The sequence below is a fragment of the Myripristis murdjan genome, chromosome 11 (assembly GCF_902150065.1).
Source record: "Myripristis murdjan chromosome 11, fMyrMur1.1, whole genome shotgun sequence".
NCBI lineage: Eukaryota > Metazoa > Chordata > Actinopteri > Holocentriformes > Holocentridae > Myripristis > Myripristis murdjan.
The window spans coordinates 1,581,259-1,605,455 of record NC_043990.1 but is presented as its reverse complement, the minus strand read 5'-3'; the positions used below and the strand labels follow the sequence as shown (position 1 = coordinate 1,605,455).

At 43.9% G+C, this 24,197-nt stretch overlaps 1 protein-coding gene across 1 annotated transcript in view; it reads left to right on the top strand.

The window, feature by feature from the left end:
• Nucleotides 1-24,197, top strand: part of LOC115367767 (semaphorin-6D-like) — a 205,904-nt gene that overhangs the window by 117,622 nt on the left and 64,085 nt on the right. The window contains exons 5-16 of the mRNA XM_030063679.1: nt 7,211-7,430; nt 7,900-8,014; nt 9,104-9,161; nt 9,652-9,708; nt 10,552-10,653; nt 15,822-15,912; nt 16,990-17,112; nt 17,856-17,944; nt 18,226-18,315; nt 20,201-20,328; nt 21,788-21,919; nt 22,392-22,547. Of these exons, the coding sequence (XP_029919539.1) occupies nt 7,292-7,430; nt 7,900-8,014; nt 9,104-9,161; nt 9,652-9,708; nt 10,552-10,653; nt 15,822-15,912; nt 16,990-17,112; nt 17,856-17,944; nt 18,226-18,315; nt 20,201-20,328; nt 21,788-21,919; nt 22,392-22,547 (1,280 nt within the window). The 5' untranslated portion in view covers nt 7,211-7,291. The remainder of the gene's footprint in view (nt 1-7,210; nt 7,431-7,899; nt 8,015-9,103; nt 9,162-9,651; nt 9,709-10,551; nt 10,654-15,821; nt 15,913-16,989; nt 17,113-17,855; nt 17,945-18,225; nt 18,316-20,200; nt 20,329-21,787; nt 21,920-22,391; nt 22,548-24,197) is intronic.

The window sequence follows — 24,197 nt, the reverse complement described above, 5'->3', positions numbered from 1 at the left end:
GTTCACTCTGTTCACTCTGTTTACTCTGTTCACTATTCACTCTGTTCACTGTTCACTCTGTTTACTGTTCACTGTTCACTCTGTTCACTGTTCACTCTGTTCACTATTCACTCTGTTCACTCTGTTCATTCTGTTCACTGTTCACTCTGTTCACTGTTCACTCTGTTTACTCTGTTTACTGTTCACTCTGTTCACTCTGTTCATTCTGTTCACTGTTCACTCTGTTCACTCTGTTCACTGTTCACTCTGTTCACTCTGTTTACTGTGTTCACTCTGTTCACTCTGTTTACTGTTCACTCAGTTCATTCTGTTTACTGTTCACTCTTTTCACTCTGTTCACTCTGTTCACTGTTCACTCTGTTCACTGTTCACTCTGTTCACTCTGTTTACTGTTCACTCTTTTCACTCTGTTCACTCTGTTTACTGTTTACTCTGTTCACTCTGTTTACTGTTCACTCTGTTCACTCTGTTTACTGTTCACTCTGTTCACTGTTCACTCTGTTTACTGTTCACTCTTTTCACTCTGTTTACTCTGTTTACTGTTTACTCTGTTCACTCTGTTTACTGTTCACTCTGTTCACTCTGTTCACTGTTCACTCTGTTTACTGTTCACTCAGTTCACTCTGTTCACTGTTCACTCTGTTCACTCTGTTCACTGTTCACTCTGTTCACTGTTCACTCTGTTCACTCTGTTTACTGTTCACTCTTTTCACTCTGTTCACTCTGTTTACTGTTTACTCTGTTCACTCTGTTTACTGTTCACTCTGTTCACTCTGTTTACTCTGTTCACTCTGTTCACTGTTCACTCTGTTCACTCTGTTTACTGTTCACTCTGTTCACTGTTCACTCTGGTCACTCTGTTCACTGTTCACTCTGTTTACTGTTTACTCTGTTCACTCTGTTCACTGTTCACTCTGTTCACTGTTCACTCTGTTCACTCTGTTCACTGTTCACTCTGTTTACTGTGTTCACTCTGTTCACTGTTCACTCTGTTCACTCTGTTCACTGTTCACTCTGTTTACTGTGTTCACTCTGTTCACTGTTCACTCTGTTCACTCTGTTCACTGTTCACTCTGTTTACTGTCTTCACTCTGTTCACTGTTCACTCTGGTCACTCTGTTCACTGTTCACTCTGTTTACTGTTTACTCTGTTCACTGTTCACTCTGTTTACTGTGTTCACTCTGTTCACTGTTCACTCTGTTCACTCTGTTTACTGTTCACTCTGTTCACTCTGTTTACTGTTCACTCTTTTCACTCTGTTCACTCTGTTCACTCTGTTTACTGTTTACTCTGTTCACTCTGTTTACTGTTCACTCTGTTCACTCTGTTTACTCTGTTCACTGTTCACTCTGTTTACTTTTCACTCTGTTGACTGTGTTGACTGTGTTGACTCTGTTCACTCTGTTTACTGTTCACTGTTCACTCTGTTCACTCTGTTCACTGTTCACTCTGTTCACTCTGTTCACTCTGAGGGCGCCAAAACTTTATTTAAACCGGCGCTGTTCAATTAATCACTCGCACTTAAAGCTAATTGTCAGTTCTCTGGATAATGTTGTCACTTCATTTGTTTGTGGTGTGAAGTCACTCTGTCTGCCGCCTCTTTACCCGGATGTTTCCATTTCGTGACTCTTTGTGTTATATAAACATTTGTGTGTGTGTGTGTGTGTGTGTGTGTGTGTTGGTGTCAGCCAGCAGCTCTTAGCACCCATGTACCTCCCGCTCACCTCCTCTACTCCATAATGGAGGAGGAGTTTTAGCATCTTCTACTGCGAGATACTTTCTGCTGTAAGGAGGAGGAGGAGGAGGAGGAGGAAGAGGAGGAGGAGGAGGAGGAGGAGGAGGATAGGAACATTATGAGACCACTAGAACAATAGTGACGAGGAGGAGGAGGAGGAGAGTGTTGGTGCTGTCAGACTAGGATACACACACACACACACACACACACACACACACACACACAGCTGGGGTCAGATGTATAAACTGTAATGATAAAAGTGGCGTTACGTTCATGATAAAACTGCATGTTTGCATAAGTCAGAGACATGCACACATTCTCTTCATCATATCTGTGAAGCTGTGTGTGTGTGTGTGTGTGTGTGTGTGTGTGCATCCTGCTGCTTTATAAACCTCAGCACAGCCTCAACCAGCTGTTTTCATATCAGCTCCCACCTGCTGCACCAGCTTTTACACCTGTCAATCAAAAAAAAAAACAAACAAACAAAAAAAACAGGACATTAAAAAAGTGCTGTCTCACTGATCGAGCTCCTCCTCCAGCTGCAGCTCTTCATACCGTCCATGACATTACTTCACCGCGTGGAGCTGGAAGGTGACGCCTGTGGGCTGAACGCCGCCGCCTCTGCAGCAGCTGTGGAATCACTCAGGATGAAGGCAAAATATGATTTAGTGAAGTGGTTTATTATATCACCTCAGTCGGCAGGTTGCACATCATGAGTGGTGTCTGAAGCTGGAAGCAGAGAATCGTCCAAAATGTGTCGGTGAGCTGAAGCGTTCAGATTTCCCTTCAGTGGAGCTGAGGGGCCGAGGCCGAGCCCAGAAACACCAGCCCACAGCGGGACCCCTCCTCCAGCAAACTGCACAGTCGGCACAATGCGCTCAGCCAGGGAACGTTCTCCTGGAGGCGGGGAGCGTTCTCCTGGAGGCGGGGAACGTTCTCCTGGAGGCGGGGAACGTTCTCCTGGTGTTCCCCAAACCCAGACTCGTCCATCAGACCGCCACATAGAGGAGCCTGATCAGTTTCTGTGCTGATGTTGATGCCAGAGGAGGTTTGGAGCTCTGCAGTTCCTGAGGCGGCAGAGCGTCGGACTCTTTTACGCTCTATGAGCCTCGGCGCTCGGCGACCCCGCTCTGTCACTTTACGTGGTGCCGCCCCCTGGTGGCCGAGTCGCTGTGCTTCCTAAACGCTTCCACTTTGCAATAATAGCTGCTGGATTTTATGCAGCTGTGGCCGTGGAGCTGAATGCATGCACCGAACACACCGACTGAATATGAGCAGATATAACATATTCTGAAGATTCTTAAGATTGAAGTTTTTTTTCCTTGAAATAGTTGAACAGCTGAGTGTTTTCCTCGGCGGGTGGCAGCACAGCAGAGAGGAGCCGGATGCTGAAAACGGCCTCGGAGCGAATAAGGTCAGTTTGCATGAAAGGAGCCTGAGGTGAAGAGGAGGGAGAAGATCAAACAGAAAAGCTTTAATGCTTTTAATGTTTTCCTCAACGCTTTGAGGAGGAGAAGAAAGGGCCAGAGAGAAACCGCAGCTCCTTTTCTCTTCTGTTCTTTTTTTTTTTTTTTTTACTGTTCATTTGTGAGTCAGGGATGAGGAAGAGGAGGAAGAGGAGGGGCAAGGAGGGGGGAGGAAGAAGAAGAAGGCAGTGGTGGAGCTTGTCACCTTGGAGACTTCCTCTTTCCTTTTCATTTGTCAATTGGTCTGACACGAGGAGGGAGTGGAGGTGAGGAGACAACAGGAAGAGAGAGGAGGTGATGAAAGAGGAGAGGAGCTGATGACAGGAGAGCTTGTCACCTTCGAGGCACCTTCATGTCTTTTTCTTTTTACTCTGTCAGTTCGTATGACATAACGAGAGAGGAGAGGACGAGCGAGGGGAGGAGGAGGAGGAGGGGGGAGGACACGAGGAGGTGAAAAAAAAAACAAAAAAAAAAGACAGAGGAGGGGGATGATTGATGCGAGGAGAGAGTCGGACACCTCCAGACTGCTGTGACTGACAGGCCGTCGCGTCACGAGGAGGAGAGGAGAGGGAGGAGGAGATCATGGAGGAGGTGAAGGAAGGAAAGAGGAGAACGGAGAGAAGACAAACAGTTATCCTGCTCCGTCTCTCTCCGTCTCCTCCTGTCTCCTCCTGTCTCCTGACGAGTCCAGCCGACCCTCCAGCCACGTTATAATACAGCGGTCCCTCGTTTATCGCGGGAGTTACGTTCTAAAAATAACCCGCAATAGGCGAAATCCACGAAGTAGTCAGCTTTATTTTTTACAGTTATTCTAGATGTTTTAAGGCTGTAAAACCCCTCACTGCACACTTTATACACTTTTCTCAGACAGGCATTAACATTTTCTCACTTTTCTCTCTTGTTTAAACACTCAAAGTTCAAACCTTCGTAGAAAAATAAGTCCAGTGTTATAGAATGAACGCATTCTGTACTGTACAGGAGACATGGCACGGAGGAGACTGATTGACAATGGTCTACAGTCCCTTAGCCAATCAGGACGCAGAACACAATGTGCTGTAAAAAAAAAAAAAAAAAAAAAAAAAAAAAAAAAACATGCAAAATTGCACAAAAAAAAAAATCCGCGAAACTGCGTGGCCGTGAAAGATGAACCGCGTTATAGCAAGGGACAACTGTATACTAATAAATACACTAATAATATTACTAAGCACCAACCAAAATATCTTTTCATTTTAGGGTCCAAACTGCAAAATAATTTCCAGTGATGACAGTAAACTCCTCCCCTTCCTGCTCCTTCTCCTGTGGACATGAATCCCCTGTAAACACACCATTCACTCCATTCATTTTCCTTTTTATTATATTACAATACACTCAGTGTTTATACTTGCATACAGGAGTGTATGTATACTTTTCTATTTTTAGTTTATTTTATTTTACTCCCACAGCTCTGGAGTATCACATGTCCCTGCTGCTGTGCATGTACAGTCGTGCACGGGACAAATCAAAAATCTGAAATCTTGAATTGGTCATCGATGAACGGTGTGAACTGAACTGGAACTTGGGAAAAAAGAATGTGACGGTCTGCGCTGTGGCCGGCAGCTTTTTTATTTTTATTTTATTTTTATTTAGTTTATTTTGTTGTTGTTGTTTTAATTGAAGTGCTTTGCAGATTGATTTTTTGGGGATAAAGGGGCAGATTAAATGAGATTATTCTTCTCTCTGCTCCCTTTCATTCAACATTTAGGAATGTTGTGTTGATAGTGTATTGTTTATTTGTTTTGTTTTTCAATTAATGAAATAAAATAAAATAAATAAAATAAATAAAATAGATAAAATAAATAAAATAAATAAAATAAATAAAATAAAATAGATAAAATAAATAAAATAAATAAAATAAAATAAAATAAAATAAAATAAATAAATAAAATAAAATAAAATAAAATAAAATAAATAAAATAAAATAAAATAAAATAAATGGGAACAGATGATAGCAGCCTTAGAGCTGCTAGAAGCCGCCGTGCTGGGACTTGTTTTTTTTTTTTTTTTTTAAATGTCGATATAATCTGCTTTGTCCACTTTTGTTTAAGTGAAGTTCCACATGCGGGACGTCCCAGAAGACGATAAGCAGGCGTGAACCTTCAGAGTCCAGCGGCTCCTCCGTGATCTGTGACGCTGATGAAAAGCCTCCAGGCCTCTGTGGCCGATGTTGATTTTTTTAATATTGAGAGTCGGCGCATGTCTGTCTCTCTCTGTGTGTGTGTGTGTGTGTGTGTGTGTGTGTGCCACCGCCCTGCTGATGTTTCGTTAATCCATGTAATTGATTGCCGGCGCTGCCCTGCGACCGGCCGGGTTAATACGAGGCTAACCGCGAGGCTAAATGCTAATTCCTCATAATTTATAGCAGCGAGGACGATGCAGCCATGATAAACCCTGCACACACACACACACACACACACACACACACATAACTGCACAGAGATGCACTAAACACACACACAGAAGCATTTTGGTGCCACCTGTTTATCAATTCTTTGTTTCTGTCCTCCTCTCTGTCTCGCTGTGTGTGTGTGTGTGTGTGTGTGTGTGTGTGTGTGTGTGTGTGTGTGTGTGTGTGTGTGTATGTGTGTGTATGTGTGTGTGTATGTGTGTGTGTGTGTGTGTGTGATTGGTATTGATGTCCAGGCGTTTTTGTTTGGTCTCAGTCGGCCTGTGGGCAGGACAGAGTGTCAGCATCACACTCTGTCAGCGTCTGTCTCTCTGCTAGAGTCGGTGTGTGTGTGTGTGTGTGTGTGTGTGTGTGTGTGTGTGTGTGTGTGTGACTGAGAGAGAGAAAACGGGTCAATATCTCAAAATCACCTGTGATTCTCTGAAACAAAGCTCTCTGGTTAAGTGAAGCTCTTCATTTGGACTTGAACTTGTCACCTGAGAGCCTCACCTGTGACCTCACCTGAGAGCCTCACCTGAGAGCCTCACCTGTGACCTCACCTGTGAGCCTCACCTGAGAGCCTCACCTGTGACCTCACCTGTGAGCCTCACCTGAGAGCCTCACCTGTGACCTCACCTGTGAGCCTCACCTGAGAGCCTCACCTGAGAGCTTCACCTGAGAGCCTCACCTGAGAGCCTCACCTGAGAGCCTCACCTGTGAGCCTCACCTGAGAGCCTCACCTGAGAGCCTCACCTGTGAGCCTCACCTGAGAGCCTCACCTGAGAGCTTCACCTGAGAGCCTCACCTGAGAGCCTCACCTGTGACCTCACCTGTGACCTCACCTGTGAGCCTCACCTGTGAGCCTCACCTGAGAGCCTCACCTGTGACCTCACCTGTGAGCCTCACCTGTGACCTCACCTGTGAGCCTCACCTGTGAGCCTCACCTGAGAGCCTCACCTGTGAGCCTCACCTGTGAGCCTCACCTGAGCCTCACCTGTGAGCCTCACCTGTGCGATTCTCTTCACCTTTAAAGCAGCTTCAGGTTAACATCATGACCAACAGTGAGCCTTAACTCTCCATCTGTCGCTCCAAATTAAATCTTAAAGGTGAACTTGCACAATAAATTTTACCTTAAACACTTAAATCATTGATTTGAACTCGAACTTCACCTTTAACTCAGAGATCTTCTTTACCTGGAACTTCACTTTCCTCTTTAGAAATCAGCTTCTCACCACCTTTAACTTTAAATTTTCTCCCTTAGCTTTACCGTTAACCCATTAACTTAAAGGAGCTCTCTGCACAGAAAACATGAAATGACATATTTTCTCTTTTAAGTTTTGTGTAATGCACCTTTAACTGCAACTTAACTTTATCATTACATATAACTCCATCATTACATTAACTTTAATATGAACCTTAACTCTTTAAGCTCCTGTGGACCGTCCTGATGTCACAGGACAGTCAAATCATATCTGTTGATAATGAAAATAAAAAGAAAAAGAAGTAGAAGAAAAAGGACTCAAAACGTCTTCATCATCCTCTGACATCATCATCATCATGTCCCCCGTCTCTCTGTCTCCTCACAGCCGACGCCCGCCATGACCTGCTGACATCACCGCCACAGCCGCGCCCCCCCCCCTCCTCTCCCCGCCCCTTCCTCCTGCAAAATGGCCCCACCTGATTGGCTGTCTCCGCGGCGGCCACCGCTGGCGCTGCTGACGCTGGTTTCCTGTTTCCTGTGTGCGTGCGGCTCGGCCACGCCCTTCCCCAAGGACCTGGAGCCAATCAGCGTGGTCGGCTGGGAGCGTGAGTACATGCCCTCTGATTGGATGATGGCAGTGAGGCTGATTTATCGGTTTCAAAAAGCCTAATCCATATCTGTACAAAGTGTGACATTAAAAAACACACATGAATCACATTAGAAACAGAGTAAAGCCAACGTGCTTTTATTATTATCTTTTTCCTTATGAGAGTGAAGGTTTGACTCGTCAGCTCCCCCTTGTGGTGAGAGCGAGCGCTGCAGCAGGACTGTCCTGCTCCAGAAAGAATGGAGGGGATCGGAACCAGCAAACAAAACTATTCTGACCTGATTTTGTATTTTATTTTATTTTATTTTATTTTATTATTTATTTATTTATTTATTTATTTATTTATTTATTTAGAAGAGAACAACAACACACATTTGTTCTGGGTTCAAAGGCCGGGGAGGCGTTTCCATGGAAACGAAGAAGCGTAATGAAAGCGCACACTAAAGTGTGCTGTGCTCCTCCTGCAGACTCGTACCTGTACCCGAGCTTCCAGGGTTTGCTTCAAGACAACGACACGGTCCGGCTCGGGCTGGACTTCCAGAGGATGCTACGCATCAACCACATGCTCTACATCGCCGCCAGGTGCACACACACACACACACACACACACACACTGTTGGCTAGCTTACACTCTTCATAATGCATCACATTTGATGTTTTGCGTGGAAGAAACTCCAGCCATCAGATAAATGTTGTTGGTTCCTGAGGGCAGACTGGCTCAGCTGCAGAGGAGAATTCAATTATAAAAAATAGAAAAAGAAATAAGAAATAGAAAAATGTGTGCCTTGCAAATTTGTAAAAACAATGTGCATTATGTATGAAGTTGTATCAAAATTATGGGCATTAAGTCTAAATATGTGCATTAATCCCAAAAAATATTGCAACAATAAATACAGAAATAAGACAACATATGTAAAGAAGTCTATCTACACCCAGTGTCCACTTTATCAGCTCCACCTGTATAATCTAATCTAATCTAATCTAATCTAATCCAGTCCAGCTGTTGTGCCCTAAAGTTTCCTCTCCTGCTTCCTATAATGCTCAGCTTGTCTTGTTGTCACGGTAACAGAGGTGTTCATTCACTTCTGTGTTTGGCACTGAGCTCATAGTTAGTGCTGCACTTTACTGACAGCTGTTTCCACTATTCTGTCCCCCCTCATTGTATATCAATAGGGAGGACAAAAAATGAGAAACCCCTCTCAGTATAATGCAGTCCAGTAGCAGACCTGCAAACTACAACCTCAGTAACAAACACAGAATTAAAGAGACTCATTCTGCACAATGTCAACACAAACTGAACATTATACACTTTGATAAAAGGCAGAGTTGATGGCAGAGCTGCTGACTGGACTGGACAGACTGGAGCTGAGGGTTAGGGTTAGTGAGGTGGACGCTGGGTGGAAAAGCAGAAAGTCCCACTGGATGTGAAGTGACTGCACTCAGATTTTTTATTAAACCTGTGAAAAAAAGGCTCGAGATGCAGGAGCACATCTTCGTCTTCATCCATGGAAACAGAGTTTTTATTTTCTGTGGCGTCGCCGTGAGCGAGCCGAGCCGAGCCGAGCCGAGCCGAGCCGAGCCGAGCCCACGCGTCCTGAATAAAACATCTGTGTTAATCTGGATTAAAGGCAGTAAGTTAATGAGCGCTGAATCTACATTCTGCCTCCTCAGGGATCACGTGTTTGCGGTGAACCTGACGACGGCCTCGGAGCAGTTTGTCCCTCAGCTGGTAAGAGCCCCCCCCCGCCCACACACACACACACACACACACACACACACACACACACACACCCTGCAGACGAGCTGCTTCCCTGCTATTTCTGGACGGGGTTGCTGAGCCGGCACAGGAGGCGCTCTGAAGCCCAGCAGCCCGGCGTCCTGCTGCGGCTTCGTGTCGGCGTCACTAGGCAACCGCACAGCCGGCTGTCAGTCACCGACCGGCTGTTGTTTACTGCTGTAGAGCGGTGGTTTTCAAGAGGGGGTCCGGGGGCCCCCCGGGGGTCCCTGAGGGGTCCCAGTTTAATTTAACTTGAACTTCATTCACTTCAAATGATTACAGTTCATAAATTCTCCAGCAGGATGTTTGAACGTTTCCATCTTTCTGTTTAATCCTGAAACAGTTTAACCTTCTGAAACCTGAGAGAAAAAAAACAAAACAAAAAGTAAGAAAAATAATTTGTGAAACGATTTCCAGAAAATTTGCTGCTGCTGTTTTTCAGAAGCTCACCTGGAGGTCCAGAGACGTCAGCAAGTGCACCGTCAGAGGCAAGAACAGCGTGAGTCTCCTCCTCTTTCTCCTGCTCCTCCTCCTCCTCCTCCTCCTCTTCCTCCTCCTCCTCCTCCTCTTCCTCATCCTCCTCTTCCTCTCTGCTTTTACTCCTCTTCTTCTTCTTCTTCTGCCTTTTGTTTTCCTTCCACTCGTCCCCACTACTCCTTCTTTCTCATCAGACACTTCTGTCACCCTTCTTCTTCTTCTCCTCCTTCTTCTTCTGCTTCATGTTCTTCTTTTTCTTCTCCTCCTTCACATTCCTCTCTTTGTTCTTCTTCTCCTTCTGCTTCTCTTTCTTCTTCTTGTTCTTCCGCTTTGAGTTCTCGTCCTTGTTCTTGTTCTCTTCCTTCTTGTTCGTCTCCTTGTTCTTCTCCCTCTTTTCTCCTCCTTTATTCTCTCTTTCTCTTCTTGTTTTTGTTCTTGTCATTCTTCTTCATCTCCCTCTTCTTCCTCCTCTTCCTCCTCTTCTCTGTCTCCCTCTCCCTCTCCTTCTTCTTCTTGCTCTTCCTCTCTGATTAGCAGCCAACAGGCTCACTGTTGGTTTATTCACGTAAAAATCTTCCAGCTGAAGTCCAGATTTAAGAATGTGCTGGACTCCTCGTGTTCTCAGTTTGTGACGAGGAGAGATTTTTATTTCTGAAAAAGGAAAACGCGGCGACATCAGAGACAGAATCACCTCAGATCCTGTCTGAACGTTTTCCTCCTGACAGACGAGAGACCAAACGGATTCATCGTTCTTTATTCCTGATGAAGCTGCAGCGCCGCGTATTTCCATTCTGTCGTTGTTGTTGTTGTTTGTTGTTTGTTGTTGTTTATTTTCAGTCTAAAGGTGTTGTGCTGTGTGTTTCAGGACGAGTGCTACAACTACGTCAAAGTGCTGGTTCCCCGAAACGACGAGACTCTGTTCGCCTGCGGCACCAACGCCTTCAACCCCACCTGCCGCAACTACAAGGTGTGTGTGTGTGTGTGTGTGTGTGTGTGAGAGAAAGACTGTGTGTGTGAGGCAAACCTGCGGTCACTTACTGAGTTAAAGGACCTAAAAAACTGAAGGATGAAGGTCGATGATAAAATTTAAAGCTGTAGTTTTTGGTTTTGATTCAGTGTCAAAATAGTTTAATTTATTTTTAATGGCTTCTCTCAGGTAACCTGCTCAGTAAAATCAGTGCAGGTGTGTGTTGCGTCGGTGTGTTTACGACGGTTTCCTCAGACAGTATTAACGTTATCAAGCGCTAACAAACAGAAACACCATTAAAACCATTTCAGAGCTCGTCTTTTCAAAATAAAGCGAGTGGCAGAAACTTTCAGAGGAAAACTTTTCTCATTCCAAAGCCTTTTACTCTGCCGCCAACAAAACCACTTTAATGGCTGCTTTACTTTAATGACAGGAATCAATTTCTCCTTTTTTTTGCGCTCGCCGGGCAGAAAGAGGCCCATTGTTGCTGAAAATAAATCACAGCGCCTGACCAACAAGGAAATGTGGCAATCTGAGGGAAATCAGAAGAGACGGCCTGGAGACGGGGTTTGAATTTCATTAAATCAAAAAAAAAAAAAAAAAAAAAAAAAGTGCATTCAGGGAAATCAAACCTGGATCAGCAGGACTCAGTGTTTCGAGAACGCCACCAAGTCTTCAAGTGGAGCAACGTTCAAATCAAATCAAATCAAATCAATCAAAATCCTTCGGCCAGAGGTTTTGAATGTTTGGTCCGTTTATCGCAATTATCCGACATTTTCCACGCCGCCGCCGCCGCCGCCGCCGCCGCCGCCGCTGTGTTCGGCGCTCTGTTCTGTATTTGAAAGCATCAGGAAGCGGGAGACGCCTCGTCAAGACCAAACAGACACACACACACACACACACACACACACCACAATAGAAGCGAACATGTACTGTTATTTTATTATCTCTTTCTGTTTTTGTTTTTTGTTCTTGTTTGTCTTTTTTACACTGTGTCATGTATGTCTAGTTATGTCAATATCACCTATGTTAACTGTCAAAATAAAATTAAATTAAATTAAATTAAATAAAAAAGACCAAACAGAAAAAAAAAAAAAAAACAGAAAACCCGGCCGCAGGCGTCGTGCCCGCCTCCATTGACAGCCGCTGACGCCATTTAACGCGAGGCAGCGCTTCGCCCCGAGAGCCGCCGCTTCTCAAGAGCTCACCTCCAAAATAAGACACACACCGCTCCAAAAAAAAAAAAAAAAAAAAGTGAAGGCAGCTCTTGTCTGGTGATTGATGGAGGCAAATTAAACAGACTTGTAGTTTTTGAAAAGGACAGCGGGTCGCTGAGCGGCTCAGACGGGATCCTCCACGTCTGATGGATATTTATTGAGCGATGAGCCTCGGGTTACATTCTTTATGTTTGAACAAATTGAATGACAAGCTGAAGCCGCTTTAATCAAGACGCTCTGCAGGAGGAGAAGGTGAAAGGATCGCTCAGGAACCTGACATTTTATCATTTATTGTTTTTCTGGAGTTGAAGTTAAAGTGAACACCAGGACAGAGCAGAATCAGACAGACGAGCTCAGGTCAAAGTTTTCAACAGTTTGGTTAAAGTTACACTGTAAAAAAAAAAAAAGAGCATAAAATCCAAAACAGTGCATCGCTGCAGGAGATGCATTAAATGACTCTAAACCAATAAGCAGTACAGCGCTTTAATTTTTACTGTCATAATATGTAGAGAACACACAACTTTACTGTGGAAATAAGCAGGTTTACAGTTTACAGATTTTGAGGTGAAAGAAACTCATCATTTTTACTCACGTTACTGTAATTAACTGTTTTTTTTGTGCACTTGTACTTTTTTAAGTATTTTTACAAGTCAGTCATTTTACATTCACTGTAGTACATTTCTGCTGCAGTGTCGCACTGAGAGAGCAGATTCTACCTGTGAGCTTCACACAAACTTCACCTTCATCCACTGACAGCCTGTGGAACCTTTCACAATAAAATGACTAGTAGAGTAATCTCTCTGTACTTTTTTTGGTGCTCTTTTTTGAAATTTCCCGATTTCCAGTTTAAAGAGTCTAGTTTGGATTTTGTTGTTTTAGAAGTTCACTGGTGAAGATCGTCCAGCATCGGACACAGTTATCGTTTTTAATAAGGAAAAACACTGGTTCTTCAATGGTTCTTCAAAAGGCTCTGTGGTTCTACAAAGAACCATCACACTGCAAAAACTCAAAGTCTTACCAAGATTATTTGTCTTATTTCAAGTCAAAAATGTCTTATTACTAGTCAAAATATCTCATTACACTTAAAATAAGACATGATCAGCACAGAAATAACTTGTCTTTAGACAATTGTCTCTTGTTTCAAGTGAAAATTTGCTTGAAACAAGTGAAAATTTGCTTGTTTCATTGGCAAAATTTGTTTCTTGTTTCTAGCTAATTTTCACTTATTTCAAGTGAATTTTCACTTTTTCCGCAGGCAAATTTTGCCAATGAAACAAGCAAATTTTCACTTGTTTCCAGTGAATTTTCACTTGAAACAAGTGAAAATTGTGAAATTAAAAACAATTTACTTCTGAGGTGATCATGTCTTATTTTAAGTGTAATGAGATATTTTGACTAGAAATAAGACATTTTTGACTTGAAATAAGACAAATAATCTTGGTAAGATTTTGCGTTTTTGCAGTGCAGCAGCTGAAGAACCTCTTTATTTAGGGGCTGGTTCTACACACACTCTCTGTGGTTCTTTAAAGTGCTGAAGGTTCTTCATGTTTATTGGCGTTATTTGGTGGCGGCAGCAGCTAACAATTCTTTTCCTTGTGGATTAATGTGCAGATTATTTCCTCAGTGAATGGATTAATGTGCAGATTATTTCCTCAGTGAATGGATTAATGTGCAGATTATTTCCTCAGTGAATGGATTAATGTCTCACTCTATAAACCATCAGAAAACATTTTTAACAGCTCGTCTGGAACCCAGTGAAGGAACAAGGAACGTGAAGAACCAGCCAACAAACATGTTCATGTTGGTTTACAACCTGATACACAGTCATCTGATTTAAAACGCTCAAAGAAGCTTTTATTCTGAAAAATTACTAAAGAAGCATTTAAATTAGGATCTTTACTGAACCTGCTGGGTCCACAAAGAACTTTCCTAAAAATGGTTCTTTAAAGAACCTGTTTTTGCTAAAGTTCTTTAAACAATCATTTATGGTTCCTAAAAGCACTGTTCTTTGAGGCACCTTTGGGGGTTCTTTAAAGAACCATCTACAGAAATGGTTCTTTAAATGGTTCTTCAAAGTTATGCCATAAAAGAAACATTTTTGGTTTCAGTTAGCACCTTTATGTATCTGTGTGTAGTACTTTTGCTTAAGTGAAATATCAGCAGAGTAACAGTACTTGCACCTGAGTAGTGTTTGTACTCGTTCCACCTCGTTCCACCTCTGATGCTACAGACGAGGAACTGGAACGTCCGCTAAACCACAGAGAACCTCTCAGAGCTGAACGTCTGGATTTCAAATTTTAACGCCGACGTTTCGCTGGATCAGACAATCGGCCGCCTGCTGCTGAACTTTGATAACATTTGAATTCCTGAGTTATTTACAGTTCTTTAGCATTTAGCATTATTAACTAACATGTTCACTGCAATAAGTAACATTATACACACCAACAGTACATCTATAGGTTTTGTCAAACTTTGTCCTTTTCAGCCTTTTCAGTTATCAAATCAGAGCTGGTAACATTTTGCATTCAGTTTTCATCAGCTGATGTTGGGTAAACATTTACTAACATGACTAAGATTAATAAAGATTCATTAATGTTAAATGCAAATGGATAATTTGATTAATTAGCAGTGGATGTTTTTGTTAATAATGTTAATGAAAGTGTTGACGAGCAGATCTCACCAAAGAAATGTTTAAATCAGATGCACAGTTCAGTAAATGTGTTAAACGTGTTTATTATTGTCAGTTTTTTTTTTTGCTTAAAATGAAACTTTTCATGTTTGACATTTAGTCACAACAAACATACACACACACACACATACACAAACTCTGGGGAGAGCAGGTGTGTTCCCGCTCACCTGGACCTGTAAGAGTGCAGATTATGGACACCTGTCTTTTATTTTTTAATATATTTTTTTTTAATCTTGTTTCCTGTGTGATGGCGGTGCAGCTCATGGTGAACAGTCTGAGGGCAGAGGCAGCTCAGTGTGACGGCTGCTGGGGCTTTTATTTGTCCACACACACACACACACACACACACACACACACACAGATAGTGATGGAAATGAAGGGAAGCAGCAACTTTATTTGACTGCTGAGCGGAAACCGTCAGAGATAAATTAGGGGGTAAAAAAAAAGTTTAATTAAAATGTGTGTGATTAAAGGTTTAATTTAGTTTATGGCTGATTCACCTGCTGCAGCCCGTCATGCAGAGAGAGTACAGGAGCTCAGCTGCTCTCAACTGTTCAGAGCAACATCACAGGAGGAAGAGGAGGAAGAGGAGGAAGAGGAGGCACAGGGCAAGCAGACGATGAGGATTTGAAAAATAAATTAGGAAAATAATACGACAAAAATATCACTAAAAAATCAAAACAAATAAAAATAAACATAAAATTAAAAACAAACAAAACAAACATAAAATTAGCAACAAAAAAAATACAAATAAAAAAATCAATAATAAATAAATATACAATAAAATTAATTAATTAATTAATTAATTAATAATAGTGATAATAAAATACAAGTGTATTTATAATTTGTAAAATTATAAGAAAAAAAAGAAAATGAAAAAGAAAATGAAAATGAAAAAGAAAATGTCTTGTCTTGTGTTTGTGTGGTGACACCTGCTCTGAACTTCTTAGGTCTCATCCCTGACAAACTTTGCCCAGTGTGGATTAAAAAACCAACGAAAACAAAAACATGAAGTGATGATGACCACACGGCTCTCAGAAAACACAGAAATCTGGATCTGTCTCATATCTTGTCTTTCTTCATCACCTCTTCTCCTCCTCCTCCCCTCTCCTTGTCTCCTCTGCTTGTTTCCTCTCCTCCTGCCTCCTTTCCTCCCTCCTCTCCTCCTCCTCCTCCTCTCCTCCTCTCCTCCTCCTCCTCTCTTCCTCCTCCTCTCCTCCTCTCCTCCTCTCCTCCTCCCCCTCTCCCCCTGTCCTCCTCAGATGAACACTCTGGAGCAGGTTGGGGAGGAGCTGGTTGGTCAGGCTCGCTGTCCCTTTGAGTCTGGTCAGTCCAACGTCGGCCTGTTTGCTGGTGAGTCTCTGCAGAGCTCCTTCTTCCCTTCTGAGAAACTAACTGATCTTTAATAATTCATGTGAGCTTCATGCTGATGATTTTAGCTCCGACACAGCCAGCCAGGCTTTACTGCTGGACAGAGAAATACCCAGGAATAAGGAAATACCTGGACTCAAAGAATGAAGTTAAATAATTATTAAACTGAATTAGTTATTTTGTTGTATTGTTCCTGCAGTGAGCGTTGGCTGACAGCGACTTGTTTAAAACACACAGAATAACAACAATGACAACAGAAATGATTACTAATGATGATTCTATTTGTACAGCGCTAAATCAAGTTAATTCAGTTTCCTGGTGTAAACGCATGAACTCAGTTTCCTGGGTGATTTCAGTTTCCCAGTGATTTCACTTTCCTGGGTGATTTCAGTTTCTTGGTTGAATTCAGTTTCCTGGGTGATTTCAGTTTCCTAGTGATTTCAGTTTCCTGGGTGATTTCAGTTTCCCGCGTAATTTCACTTTCCTGGGTGATTTCAGTTTCCTGGTTGATTTCAGTTTCCTGGGTGATTTCAGTTTCTTGGATGATTTCAGTTTCCCAATGATTTCAGTTTCCCAGTGATTTCAGTTTCCTGGGTGATTTCAGTTTCTTGGTTGAATTCAGTTTCCCGGTGATTTCAGTTTCCTGGGTGATTTCAGTTTCCCGGGTGATTTCAGTTTCCTAGTGATTTCAGTTTCACAGTGATTTCAGTTTCCCGGGTGATTTCAGTTTCCTAGTGATTTCAGTTTCCCGGGTGATTTCAGTTACCTGGTGATTTCAGTTTCCCAGGTGATTTCAGTTTCCCGGTGATTTCAGTTTCTTGGGTGATTTCAGTTTCCTGGGCGAGATCAGTTTCCCAGTTTCCCAGGTGATTTCTGTTTCCCAGTGATTTCAGTTTCCTGGTTGATTTCAGTTTCCTGGGTGATTTCAGTTTCTTGGATGATTTCAGTTTCCCAATGATTTCAGTTTCCTGGGTGATTTCAGTTTCTTGGTTGAATTCAGTTTCCCGGTGATTTCAGTTTCCTGGTTGAATTCAGTCTCCTGGTGTTTCTGTCGTGCAGGAGGGGATTTCTACTCGGCCACCATGACGGACTTCCTGGCGAGCGACGCTGTGATCTACCGCAGCCTCGGAGAGGGCCGGCCCGTCCTCAGGACCGTCAAGTACGACTCCAAGTGGCTCCGAGGTACGTCACATGACACGGCAGGTCACATGACACGGCAGGTCACGTGACACAGCAGGTCACATGACACGGCCGGTCACGTGACACAGCAGGTCAGCTGAAGTGACCCGATATGATAAACACGGTTTTATTTAGTTTTTTAAATTTTGTTTCTGAAAAGTTCTTAGCTCTTATTGACGGTGAAGTGAATTAATTCTGGTCAAAAGTTCAGTGGTTCTCAGCAAATCAGTGACAGAATGAGCAGTGAGAAGTGGACATCTATGCAATCTAGACCCTTGTCATGACCTCTGACCTTTGCAAACAGAAAGGCCGAGCGGCAGACGTTCAGGCGCTGCTGCTTCAGTGGCTGCTGCTGCAAAAAAAACCCTCCCCCTCCTTCACTCGCTTTAACAGTTTCAATATTTGAGACTAGTTTCAATATTTGGGAAGAATCTCTCTCAACAGATGAGACATAACCTGCAGCTGAATTTCAGCTTCTCAGGGGGGGCTGTTTGAAGTGCATTCTGGGAAATGTAGGCGAAGCAGACGAGGCAGGTTGAGAGAACGTGGGTTCACTTCAGCAGCAGATAAACGCTGAACGTGTTGGACATCACAGGCTGGAGAAACCTGACAGGAGACCATCCAGGAGGGATTTCTGTCTGAAAATGAAAAGAAATAATGCATGGACTCTCTCTCTCTCTCTCTCTCTCTCTCTCTCTCTCTCTCTCTCTCTCCCTCTTTCCTCGCTCGCCCTCATGTCTCTGCAGAGCCTCACTTCCTTCACGCTATCGACTACGGCAACTACGTCTATTTTTTCCTCAGTGAGATCGCTGTGGAGTACACCGCCCTGGGCAAGGTACGCGTGTGTGTGTGTGTGTGTGTGTGTGTGTGTGTGTGTGTATTAAACATTTCCTCCAGAGGGAAAGAGAGAGAGTCTGAAGCAGCATTTAGTCGATGGGACGCTGGAGCTCTCCATTGAAACCAACACTAATGGAATCATTAATGAAATTCTGTGAAATGGCATCGAGGCCATGAGATAATGTGTGTGTGTGTGTGTGTGTGTGTGTGTGTGATATGATGCTTGAATGATGAATGATTCCACTATAAATACTCTCTCTCTCTCTCTCTCTCTGTCAGGTCGTGTTCTCCCGGGTCGCCCGGGTCTGTAAGAACGATAACGGCGGTTCTCCGCGGGTTCTGGAGCGATACTGGACTTCCTTCCTCAAGGTGACCTCACTGGGTTTTTTAACCTTTTCTCACAAGAAAGTGCAAAAAAAAAAAAAAAAAAAAAAACTTGCTGGACAACTGACCAGAAGCATCCTGGGTAATGAAGCTCACGAGCTGCCGTCCGCGTCCAAAGTGAGATAACGGAGATAACAGGATCCGACAGCGCCGCAAAAACAGGAAGCGGCTCCTTTATTATCTGGTGCACCTCCCATCTTCTTCCTGACAGAAACGAGGGCGCGCCTCTCTGTCGGTGTCGAGCTCCACCCTGAGGTCCCGATCGGAGCCTGAATAAAATGTTTAATGAGAGCACAGCTGCTAGCCTGACCTCAACATGCAGACACACAGACACTCCTTCATATGGAGCTGTAGCATCACAGTAATGTGAGAAATAAATAACCAAGGCCTGAGCCCGACCAGACCCCACGTCACAAGGCCCAGCCCGGTGTTCCTCCCCAGGCCCCGTCAGGCTGGCCACAGACCTCCAAGGTGTTGTACTGAATTAAACATGTGGCTCCCCCCTCCCTCCCCCCTCCTCCCCCGTCCCAGCAGGAACAGCACAGAGGTTCAGTTCAGTGCTGCAGAGGCTCCTGCACGGCCACGAGGCGCTGACCCAGAGTCTGCTCCTCCACCCGACAGAAAGCAGCTCAGAGCCACTCCAGTCTCTTTTCTAGTCTCCAAGCGGCTCAGGTGTCGTGTCCCCGTGCAGCGCCCCCTTGTGGAAACAGCAGAGTGTCTCGCTGCTCAGCTGCAGTGTTGCTGCCTTGCTCAAAGTGACTGAGCAGCAAACAGCAGCTCTGAGGTCACACATTGTTTATTGATGGGACAGCCCCTTGAGATGAATCGTCTCGTTTTCAAAAAGCTCTCCCAGCCTAACACCCCCCACCCCCAGATACAGATGTATGTATAGTGTTTGTTTGCAACAAGTCTAGAAACGCAAATCCATTATTAGTACAGAACATGTACATGTTAGCAAATAAATTATAAATGTATAAATATATCACAACACCAGCGATGATGATGATTTTCCAGTCACAGCAAAGCTAACAGCAGCAGCAGTGTGTTTGCAGATGAGGAAATAGAGATTTCAGTGCTGCAGGTTTCTCTGCTGTCTGAAGCTCATCATCAGACAGTGATGGTGGCCTCCATAGGGGGCGCCGGCGAGAATCCTCCATTAGAACAGCAGCCCACCAAGGTGAGACACACCTGGCTGTTAGAGGGGACGGGAGACGGCCTCTGATTGGTTCACTGCATGTTACGCCCAAAACACAGCCAGGATTCATGAAGAGACTCAGGACAAGCCTTTAGAGCCTGGAGCCTGGAGCAGCTCAGCCTTTAGTCCAGCAGCAGCAGGGACCTGGAGCCTGGAGGAGCTCAGAGCCGTGAAGCAGAGCTCGGGAGTTTGAACCCAAAGTGGCTCTCATTGAAAGTGCAGACATTTTCATTGAAGCTAGTGCCTGCTAATTATTGTTTTGTGCCGCCCCTCACATTGAGCTCTGCTGGGAATGTGGTTTAATTCTCTGGAAGAGCAGAGGCCTGATGGTGGAGAGAGAGGGCAGATCTGGGATCAGGAAAATGGCACTTGATTCAAGGAAATTCTGGAAACAAGTGGGATTATCTCACCCCACTGGCAGATTATTATTTTTTTTACCTTGTTTGAAGAAAAACAAGATTTAAGCAGTGAAGATGAGATGTTTTTACTGAGTTTCAGAGCTAAATGGATGCAGGAGGGGCAGGGAAGTGCTGCTCATGCACTTCTCCTACTGTTGCTAAGAGAATAATTACCACTAAATGGATTTTCTGTGTGTGTGTGTGTGTGTGTGTGTGTGTGTGTGTGTGTGTGTGTGTGTGTGTGTGTGTGTGTGTGTGTGTGTGTGTGTGTGTGCAGGCTCGGTTAAACTGCTCAGTTCCTGGTGATTCGTTCTTCTACTTTGACGTCCTGCAGTCGCTCACCAACGTGCTGCAGATCAACCAGAGACCCGCCGTGGTGGGAGTGTTCACCACACAGGCCAACAGGTGCGTGTGTGTGTGTGTGTGTGTGTGTGTGTGTCTGTTTATTATATTTGTTTTAAACAGAAACACATAAAATCTCAGGCCTGCGCTCACTTTAGTGGCTCAGCAGCCGATAAAACTCCCCGAACTCGACGTCAGGCGCTCTGCTGCTGTGATTCTGATGCAGTTTATCAGCTGGATTTAGGCAAACGGGGTCAGAGGTCATGTTTGATGTGTGGATCGGCTGCAGAGTGAGATCCACACAGGTCCTCACGCTCGAAGAATTCCTTCCTTCTTCAGTGTGGAAAAGGGGCTGCATTGTGAAATTACACGCTTTGTGTTTTTTTAAATGCAATATGATTATACAACAAATGAAAAGATGCTGTTTTTCTCGTAGTTTGATGCTTAAACAGTCACCGCGGTGCAGTAAATCAGGCTGGTGAATGGACTGGATGCTCATAATCACAATCTGTCATCTCTCAAATCACCTGCAGAATTGCCAAAAGGAGATTTAGATTATTAACTAAATAATAATCTGTGTCTGTAGGTCGTGTATGATGCTGCTTCACGAGGCGAGTGAGGATGTAAGGAGTGAATAAACAAATGAAAAGGAAGTTCTTGGTGATTAATTTTTATGTTAACGTGAGTTTAGAGTGAGCGGCGGCCGACTCTCCCAGTCCTGATGATGTTTATTCATGACAGACGTGTGTTTGATGTCTCTCCATATGTTCCTGATCAATTATCCATACGTGTTTAAAGCCGGCCTGCGTCACCAGCCCAGACCGCCGCTGCCGCTCTGCGTCCCGCTTTCCTCTGGCTTTCAGCTTTAACCCGCCGAGCCGAGCCGACTCACTAACCTGACCTGAACATTTGCAAGAAATTAGAGAAATGTTACCAGATCTGAAATTTACAAATCAGGGAGAGAGAGAAGAAAAAAATATTAATTATAATAGATTTTAATAGGAAATTATTAGTAATAATGAGTAGGAAAAAAATCCAGAAACCTATATTCATATACAGAGATAGATATAGAGAGAAATATACATATATAGAGAATAATTTGTAATAATAATAATTTCTCTCTTGTTGTCTTTCTTTTTTCTAATTTTCATGTGTTTGTCTTGTTTTTTTTTTTAATTTTCCTGAAACTGTTAACTATTTCCTCGCTAAGTTCTTGTAAAGCTGCTCAGCTCTTTTTTTCCCCGCATTTTTGAAAAAAAAAATGAGCTGAATCTGCTCAGGTTTCAAAGGGTTATTTAGTTTTCCCTTAACGTTGCATTAATTTGTGTTAATTTTTTGGTAACGCGTTACCAAAGTAGTTTTATTCTTTTTTTAGTTTTATTCTTTTTGTATTTTTATTTTTTTTTTTTAGTTAACTTTATTGTATGTTTCTACTGTTGCTGCTGGAACACCAGAATTTCCCTGGTTGGGATCAATAAAGTATATCTATCTATCTATCTATCTATCTATCTAATGTTGGCAGCATCCCCGGCTCGGCCGTGTGCGCCTTCTACATGGACGACATCGAGAAGGTTTTCAACGGGAAGTTCAAGGAGCAGAGGACCAGCGACTCGTCGTGGACGCCGGTTCCTGACGAGCAGGTCCCCCGGCCGAGGTGACACACACACACACACACACACACACACACACACACACACACACACACACACACACACACACACACACATTTAAACACTTCACAGGAGAGTTTGCACAAGTGATTTCATTGTGACGGTGTTGATAAATGACTAAAACCTTCATGGATCAAAATTACAATCAAATAGTTTTTTTTTAGTTGACTAATCCAAATTAAACTGGCGTTTGTTTCATACTTGATGTCACATTGTTGTCCTGCAGTGCACTGAACTTTGATACATCGTCCCGCCCCTGCTAAAGGGTTAATAACATTTCTGATTACTGATTGATTTATTTGACTTTACTGGTAACCCCAGAAGGTCCCTGAGCCACATTTTGGGAACCACAGCTGACTCCAGGAGCTGTAGCTCTTTAATACGACTTTTCTTCTCATTATTTGTCTGTGTGTGTGTGTGTGTGTGTGTGTGTGTGTGTGTGTGTGTGTTGCTCAGACCCGGCTCGTGCGCTGGCGACGGCCCGGCGTCGGACTACAAGTCGTCGGTTCAGTTCCCGGACGACACGCTGACGTTCATCAAGTCGTACCCGCTGATGGACGAGGCCGTTCCCTCCGTCAACGACCGACCCTGCTTCACCAGGACGTCCAGCAGGTACACACACACACACACACACACACACACACACATGGGCACGCTTGCACGCGCGCACGCACACACACTGCTGGCTTCACCCCAAGAAGCAGAGAGGCTGGAGAGACGACAAAATAAACGAGAGAGAGAGAGGGGGAGAGGGAAGGACAGAGGAAAGGGAAGGAGGCAGGAAACTCTCAGCTTTATGGTTGTAGTTTTTCTTCCAGTTGGATCAAAAGGTGATGAAGGTGATGTAGGTGATGTAGGTGATGAAGGTGATGAAGGTGATGTAGGTGATGAAGGTGATGTAGGTGATGAAGGTGATGTAGGTGATGAAGGTGTTGAAGGTGATGAAGGTGATGATGGTGATGAAGGTGATGAAGGTGATGTAGGTGATGAAGGTGTTGAAGGTGATTAAGGTGTTGAAGGTGTTGAAGGTGATGAAGGTGACGAAGGTGACGTAGATGACGAAGGTGACGAAGGTGACATAGGTGATGAAGGTGATGAAGGTGATGTAGGTGATGAAGGTGACGAAGGTGACGATGGTGATGTAGGTGACGAAGGTGACGATGGTGATGTAAGTGATGAAGGTGTTGAAGGTGATGAAGGTGATTAAGGTGTTGAAGGTGTTGAAGGTGATTAAGGTGTTGAAGGTGATGTAGGTGATGAAGGTGATGTAGGTGATGAAGGTGATGAAGGTGGTGATGGTGACGTAGGTGACGTAGGTGACGTAGTTGATGAAGGTGATGAAGGTGATGAAGGTGGTGAAGGTGATGAAGGTGGTGATGGTGACGTAGGTGATGTAGGTGACGTAGTTGATGAAGGTGATGAAGGTGATGAAGGTGATGAAGGTGGTGTTGGTGACGTAGGTGATGTAGGTGACGTAGGTGACGAAGGTGACGATGGTGATCTAGGTGACGAAGGTGATGAAGATGATGAAGGTGTTGAAGGTGATGAAGGTGTTGAAGGTGATGAAGGTGTTGAAGGTGATGAAGGTGATGAAGGTGATGAAGATGATGATGGTGATGAAGGTGACGAAGGTGATGAAGGTGATGAAGATGCTGATGGTGATGAAGGTGACGAAGGTGATGAAGGTGATGAAGATGATGATGGTGATGAAGGTGACGAAGGTGATGAAGGTGATGAAGATGATGATGGTGATGAAGGTGACGAAGGTGATGAAGGTGATGAAGGTGATGAAGGTGTTGAAGGTGATGAAGATGATGATTGATGAAGGTGATGAAGGTGCTGAAGCTTCTCCTCTCAAAGTTCATCCAGAGCAGCTCCACCTGTAGCTGAAGCTCATTGTCACATTCAAAGTAATCCATGTTAATCCAGCAGGAGCCTTGTGGGGTCACATGCTGTCCTGATTTCATCCCAAAAAAATACGTTTTTTCATGTCTCCATGGATCGACCTCACTGCTGGAGGTCATGTTCATATCGTAGAGGAGTGAATGGAAACCAGCAGCTGGAGAAAAGGGAGGAGAAGTGATATCTGAGATCCGGATGTGGAAGAAGCTGAGCAGAAATGTGAAGGTTATACGTTTTGTCCATGTTGCTCCAAACATGCAGAGTCTCTGGTGCTTTAAGAGGGACTTTTGAAGTCACGTCGCCCCAAAAGGGAGCAATTCTGCTCTGCTCTGATCGCAGCGGCGAGGATAATCGGTGATA